Source organism: Diachasma alloeum, unplaced genomic scaffold, assembly GCF_001412515.2.
Source record: "Diachasma alloeum isolate Michigan unplaced genomic scaffold, Dall2.0 Dall_scaffold_00372, whole genome shotgun sequence".
Lineage (NCBI taxonomy): Eukaryota > Metazoa > Arthropoda > Insecta > Hymenoptera > Braconidae > Diachasma > Diachasma alloeum.
Genome location: NW_021680511.1, coordinates 262326 through 269712, shown reverse-complemented (window position 1 = coordinate 269712; position 7387 = coordinate 262326). Strand labels below are relative to the sequence as shown.

The window sequence follows — 7387 nt, the reverse complement described above, 5'->3', positions numbered from 1 at the left end:
AGGTACACGATTAACTGGTAAAAGCTACTCGTATATTTTATCTAAGGGTTATTGTCTACGGTACACTATCTATTGAATCGGGCCGGTATACGCGGGCTAACTTGATCGGTTGAAAAATAGGCTGACGAGTTTGGAGATCCACTGCGTTTGGCTCCCGATCGTACTCTGGTCTCCAAGTAGTCCAGAGAGTTGTAGGGTAAGCAGTCCCACGATTCGCCCTGACTAACACAGTCATGTGACATCACTGACACAGACCTAAACAGTCAAACAGCTTCCTCAAGGGAAGCTAGACTCAGGTGGCACCGTGTGACCGCTTACCTCGATGTCTATACGACACCGTGTGACTGCTGAGCTCATGTCTGGATCGCAGGAAAGAGAAATCATATTCCTCTTTCTCATGATCCACTATGTCGACCGAAGGTCTCTTAACATTATTCTAATCGACGTATTGATCGATCTCAATACGTCACAAGTTCATATACAAATAGAGAATCATAGAAAATTAATGTCGATTTATTATTGAAGAAAAAAAATGAATTTTATCCATTTTTGGAGGAAAATGAAAAACATTTTTTTTAGGCCCGGTTGCACTAACCCCTGTTAGGCGAATTTAACAGCCTGTTAGACTAACAGACTGTTAAAATTTATCTGTCCAGTAAATTTATTGGGTTGCACCAAAAATTTTACTGGTCCAGTATCTCCCCAGTAAACCATCCAGTAAATTTGAGGACATATTTAAGTACTTGCTACAGTTTGATACAGATCACATTATACATTCAGACATTTTCAACGATTAAATTTTTCAATCAAATTACGTGTGAAAATTGAAAAAAAAAATCATGGATATCCAGCTTCATTTAAATTACATTTTGTAAATAATTATTATTCTTTCGAACATTCTATTCTTGCAAATAAATAATTAAAATTGTTTAAACTTTTGGGAACCTTATTTTTTGTGCATGAAAATAATTTCTAGTAAAATTCTGAAAATTTATAAATTAGTTACGATTTCGAAAAAAAGATTTGCAGGCCGGAAAATTGATTTTTCATAAATGAATGAATTATATTATATAATAATTATTATCCATAAAAAATGGTCGTAGGTTACCCAGGGTAAAGTGAAATGCCGGGCAAAATGAAACGATGGCAAAAACCGATTATATAGCGGAATTCAGATGATTTGTTTTTTTTCGTATCAACTAGGGGGAGGAGAGGGGTAAAATAGGTTATCAGGGTCACCCAGTTTACCAGAGTCCAAAGCTCTTATTTCACAAGGGTCGAAAGGAAAGGTAGAATCAAATAGTTATATGGGTCAAACGTTAGAGTCGTCTGAAAGGATCACAAGGGCCACACAGGAGGGTGAAGGAAGAAAATCTTTCCCGTTTGGACCTTCTAATTGTTTCACTTTTTGACGGGATCTATAACCGTTTTGTTACACTGTTTCGTGTGAAAAATTCATGAAATAATTAATAAATTCATATTTTTATCGTTTTCCATAAATCCTTCAGCAATAATCAATTTTCCACCCTAAAAATCATTTATTCGTCATCGTAACGGCTATGCCTCCATTTCGAATTTTGCACGGAGAGAAATTCTCTAGAAAAATTCTAGTGCTGGCACTGGAAAAAGGGCTCAAAGTGACGGCCAGGGAAAAATTCCAGCATTGGAAATTTTATTTGGTAACACGTGACTTTTTCCCGTATTTATATGACATTTTCACCCTCCTCCCCTCCACCTCCCCTGTAGGAATTGAGGTTGTTGAGGGATGTAACGATTCACTAACAAATGTAATTAGTATTTAAATTACAGTTTAATCAAGACCTTTAGAATATATATACAAAAGAGAAAGAATAATCAAAGTGATCTGATCGGAGGTCAGTGTTAGACTCTACTGACTATAATAGATCGCGTAAGACGGGAATTTGGATACGCGTGACAATAGGTGCGAACGAGAGGTATTTTATACTGGGCGCGTGACAGAGCGCGATGATGTCACCGATGTCCAGTCGTCTCTCAGCGTTGTCGTATCCGTGCGTGTTACGCGTTGGTGTGTGTGTAGCGAGACGCTACATGACTCCCCTGCTTAAGTGAAAAAAGGTAGTTTTTCAGCACTGCAACAGAAAAAGATTAATCTCGCAACAGGTGAAATATAATAAGCAGGTGAAAAAAAAATTATGATGAGGAAATTTAGACAGTATAGACGTGGATTGCCGGTCTGTTCGCGAAGTTTACGCGTCTCCTCCGCCTCTGAGTCCTGTTCGCCGTGCTCGGCTGCGGCTGATTCTGTTGTTGTTGAGGCTCTTCTGGTACGTCTGGCGGTGGAGGCTGTCCTTGGACCTGGTCCATGTCCTCCGGGAGTACGTACGCTGGTTTCAGTCGGTCGATGGAGATCGGTGGATTCGTGTAGTTACCCAATCCTCCGGACTAGTACCAAATGACGAAGTATTTGTCATGACGACTGATTACGCGACATGGGCCGATGTACGGTGATCGGTATGCCATTCGCACGTGGTCATCGCGGACAAAAACATGTGTACACGTCGCTAGATCCTTGAAGATGAAGGTTGAACGTGTACCGTGACGTGCAGCGGGAGTCGGTGCGATCCTGCGGAAATGCTCGCGTAGATTTCTCACCAATTCCGGTGCTGCTGCTTGTTGGTTCGATGGGATGAGGAATTCTCCGGGTAGACGGATCGGTTCCCCGTATGTTAGCTCGGCGGGAGTCGTTTGAAGGTCCTCTTTCCACGCGGATCTCAACCCTAGAAGTACCAGGGGAAGTGCGTCGTACCAAGCTTCGCCATGACATCGCAGTGCTCCTTTCAGTTGGCGATGTATTCTCTCAACCATGCCGTTTGATTGAGGATGAAATGGCGTCGTCATCAACCTCTCGGTGCCCAGAATTCGCGTAAGCTCCTTGAAGGTGTCTGAGACGAATTGACCGCCCTGGTCAGATGTAATTCTCAGGGGATGCCGAAGCGCGCGATCCAGTGATGAAGAATCGCGTTGACTACTGTTGGCATCCTCGAGTCGATCAGTGGAACTGCTTTTGGGTATCGCGTAAATCTGTCGACGATGGTCTAGCACCAACTGTGTCCTTTTGAGGCAGGAAGAGAGACTAAATCGACGTGTATGTGTTCGAATCGTCGTGATGGTGTCTTGATGTTAGCTATTGGTGTGACCGTGTGTCGCGTTATCGTGTTTTTCTGGCACTCCAGGCAGTATTCGGTCTATTGGGCACAGTCTTTGTTTATGCCAGGCCACACGTAGCGTTGTGTCACGAGTTTTCGCGTGCCTTCGGGTCCAGGATGAGCCATTGAGTGCAGTGAGCTGCAGACCTGTTGTCTCAGCGGAGCAGGAACGTATGGGCGAACTGTACCTGATGATACATCACAGTACAGTGGTTCGTCCATTCCTCCCAGTTGTAAGCGGTCCAGTCGCAGGTTCATGTCCGGTCGCTGGAGTAATTGTCGGAGTTCTTCATCGTCGCGTTGGGCATCTACCAGCTGCTGAGGTGTGACGGCAGTCGTGATTTCCTCTACTCGTGATAGGGCGTCTGCCACGACGTTGTCTGGGTCCGCGACGTATCTGATGTCCGTGGAAAACTGGGCGATATAGTCCAGTCTCCTGTATTGCCAGGGTGAAGCTCGTTCCAGTTTCTGTTGGAACGCGTGAGTCAGCGGTTTGCGATCGGTGAAAATTATCACATGTCGTCCTTCAAAGATGTGCCTGAAGTGCAGTACTGCCTCGTAGATTAGTTGTCGTAATTCCCTGTCGTAAGCCGCGTGTTTCTGCGAAGAAATTCCAAGTTTCTTGCTGAAGAAGGCTAACGGCTGCCAGGAACCGTGGTGTTCCTGCTGTAGAACGGCGCCGATCGCGTGATCCGACGCGTCTGTGAAGATAGCCCACTCTGCCTCGATATTTGGATGAGACAACAGAGTGGCTTCTGCTAGNTGCGAAGAAATTCCAAGTTTCTTGCTGAAGAAGGCTAACGGCTGCCAGGAACCGTGGTGTTCCTGCTGTAGAACGGTGCCGATCGCGTGATCCGACGCGTCTGTGAAGATAGCCCACTCTGCCTCGAAATTCGGATGAGACAACAGAGTGGCTTCTGCTAGGGCCTGCTTGCTGCGCGTGAATGCTTCTTCAAGGGCTGGAGACCAGGCTACTGGTTGCTTTCCCTTGACATTCGTCCCCTGAGTCGCGGCGTTCAGCGGGGCGAGGATTTCTGCTGCTCCCTTGATGAACTTCCGGTAGAAATTTAGAGTTCCGAGGTAACTGCGTAGCGATTTAACCGTTGTTGGTCTTGTGAACTCCAGGATCGCGTTGACTCGATCCTTGGGGGGTTTAATTCCTTGAACGTTGATCACGTGTCCGAGGAAAAGTACCTCTGGCTATCCGAGGACTGATTTGGCGACGTTGATTATCAGCCCGTACTCCTGGAGCCGTTGGAAGAGGATCCTCAGATGCTCGCGATGTTGCTCCGCGTTTTCCGATGCTACCAAGATGTCGTCTATGTACAGGAACAAAAATGGTAGATCGCGTGTGACCTCGTCGATCAGACGTTGGAATGGCTGAGCTGCGTTTCTGAGGCCAAATGTCATGTATGGGAATTCGAAGAGTCTAAATGGCGTGATTATTGCCGTTTTCTGGATGTCTTCGCGTGCCACTGGAATTTGGTTGAAGGCTTTAACCAAATCTATGGTGGAAAAGATTATTTTGCCATGAAGGTTGGCAGCAAAATCGTCTAGATAACGAACAGGATACTTATCTGGTATTGTCCTGTCGTTGAGTGCGCGGTAATCACCGCATGGCCTCCATCCGTTGTTGCCCTTAGGGGCCAGGTGGAGCGCGGATGCCCAGGGACTTTCAGATCTCCTTGCGGTTCCGAGCGTCAGCATGCTGGAGAACTCCGCTTGAGCGGTTTTGAGTTTATCCGACGCTAGGCGGCGAGCTCTACAGGAGATTGGTGGTCCTGGTGTTGTCCTTATGTGATGAACGGTGGAGTGCTCCGCTTTTCTGAGCAATCCTCCCGGTTTTGTTATTGTTGAGAACTCTTTGAGGATCGACGCGTACGGTGAATCCTCGTTGATCTCGAGGAGCTTGACAGACGTCGCGCGGAATCGCGCGGACTGGCCATTCGATTGGAGCGCGGACTGTCGCGCTGTCGATGATTGCTCCGTTTCTCAAGTCCGGTAGCAGACTGNCCTTTAGTCGGTTTGTTTTGGTTCCGCGAGAACAATGGGAAACCAAGGTCTTGACGCNGAACAGCTCCGCACTGGTTTAAATCCTGATTTTCCACCATTTTTTCACTAAAAAATCCAAACGGGCATTAAAATGAGAAAAAAATACGCTTCCGAATCGAATCGAATTTCTTGGGAATTCCTTGCAGTTTATAATGATTTTCAAATTTATCGTGAGGGTGGAGCTACTCCAATAGACAAACTTGATGATTGAAAATTCCAGAATCTATAGTTTTCAAAAATTTTCAAAAGATCTGTAGAATAACAATTACGAGGTACTTTTTCGAAATTCGATTTCTNGCATTGGCCGCGAAGAGTTTATAGCCACTGGTCTCTCTTTTGCTTGGTGGCCGCCTGCGAGGCGTAACAGAGACGGCTGAGCCTGTGTCCACTAGGTATTGGGTCCCAGTCGTCCTGTCGGTGATANGCATTAAAATGAGAAAAAAATACGCTTCCGAATCGAATCGAATTTCTTGGGAATTCCTTGCAGTTTATAATGATTTTCAAATTTATCGTGAGGGTGGAGCTACTCCAATAGACAAACTTGATGATTGAAAATTCCAGAATCTATAGTTTTCAAAAATTTTCAAAAGATCTGTAGAATAACAATTACGAGGTACTTTTTCGAAATTCGATTTCTAAATAACCAATTTCATTCTTTTCCGAATAAAAATTGCAATATTCAAGCAAAACAGCCCGGAGAATGAATACTTCAAAATTTTTTCCTCAAATNAATTGAGAGACGACTTCCGCCACTATTGTCTCTCTCCAGCGTTTCCCTGAAACTTACAACCAGGTCGACAGTTACGCGCATTATCACCATACTTGTAGTGATACCAGCAGGTGTCAAAATCCTTTGATACTTTCCTCGAGCTGGAGCGTCGGCGCGAGTGGCTGCGCTGACCCTGTGAGCCGTCTTGACGTGTTCGTAAACGAGACCATGGGTCGCGCGTTTGCATGGCGGCAACGACCACCGTCAGCTGCTCAATTCGCTCGAGGAGCGCCGTGTTGACTGCGTTGGCTGGCGAGCTGGTGATTGCTGCGACGCTGTTCGGGTTGAATACCTCGTGCACCCTGTCTGCTAGCTTCGCGAGATCATCAATGGAAGCGTCCTCCTGGGTGGCGAGTGTAGCTCGCGTCTGCTCGGGGAGATGAAACAACCAGCGCGTTTTCAGGACCTCGTCGTCAATGCCTGGAACAAGACTTTTTAAATGTCTCAGGTACTTCGACGGAATTCGATCCTCAATGCTCTACCTAGCGAGCAATTGGATGATGTTCGCAGTCCTGGATTTTGTGAAACATCTGATTAGTTCGTTTTTTAATGTTTGGTATGGATTTGTTACAGGTCTGGAGACAATTAAATGTTCGACTTCTGCCGCGTAAGCAGTGTCAATCAGCGGTACCGTTTTGTTGTACTTATCTGACTCGGTGACGTATCCCAGGTCAGCGAACTGTGTCTCCAGCTGTGCGAACCATAGCGCGGGTTTGTTCGCGTCGAACGGCCTTGCGATGAGCTTGGGCCTCATTATAGCCGTTGCTGTCGTTACGGTGGAAGTTGTTTGGAGGTCAGCTGCTGTTGTTACCATGTTGATTTTATTTCATTTTATTTCAGAGAGAAATAAAATCGATGAATTTTTCCTTCACAGCGCGATTAAGCTTAAGGAATAAATTTGTGAGAAAAATAAAGGCTATTGTAGTGTCTATTNTTTCTAAATAACCAATTTCATTCTTTTCCGAATAAAAATTGCAATATTCAAGCAAAACAGCCCGGAGAATGAATACTTCAAAATTTTTTCCTCAAATCCTAAATACTATAATTATTTTCAGGATTATTTTCCTGGCTATTTTCCAGGAATATTGATTTTTTAAATTTAAAAAGTCACGGAATTGACTATTTAGGAGTTGAATTTGAAACAAGTACCTCGTAATTGTTGTTCTACACATATTTGAAAAAATTTTGAGAAAAAAAGACTCTCGTAGCTCTGAAATAGAGTACACTGGANTGACGTGTTCGTAAACGAGACCATGGGTCGCGCGTTTGCATGGCGGCAACGACCACCGTCAGCTGCTCAATTCGCTCGAGGAGCGCCGTGTTGACTGCGTTGGCTNTAATCTTTTTTTGCACTGATTCTTCGTTTTTCAACATATAT

General features: G+C 45.0%; 1 protein-coding gene across 1 annotated transcript; it reads right to left on the bottom strand.

Moving 5' to 3' along the window:
* Positions 1-2187: 2187 nt before the first annotated feature.
* Positions 2188-2847, bottom strand: LOC107041715. The gene is made up of 2 exons (XM_015262402.1): positions 2509-2847; positions 2188-2424 (listed from the first exon to the last, which is right to left on the bottom strand). The coding sequence occupies exons 1-2, from the start codon at positions 2845-2847 to the stop codon at positions 2188-2190; spliced, it is 576 nt and encodes a 191-aa protein (XP_015117888.1).
* Between the last annotated feature and the right edge of the window lie 4540 nt (positions 2848-7387).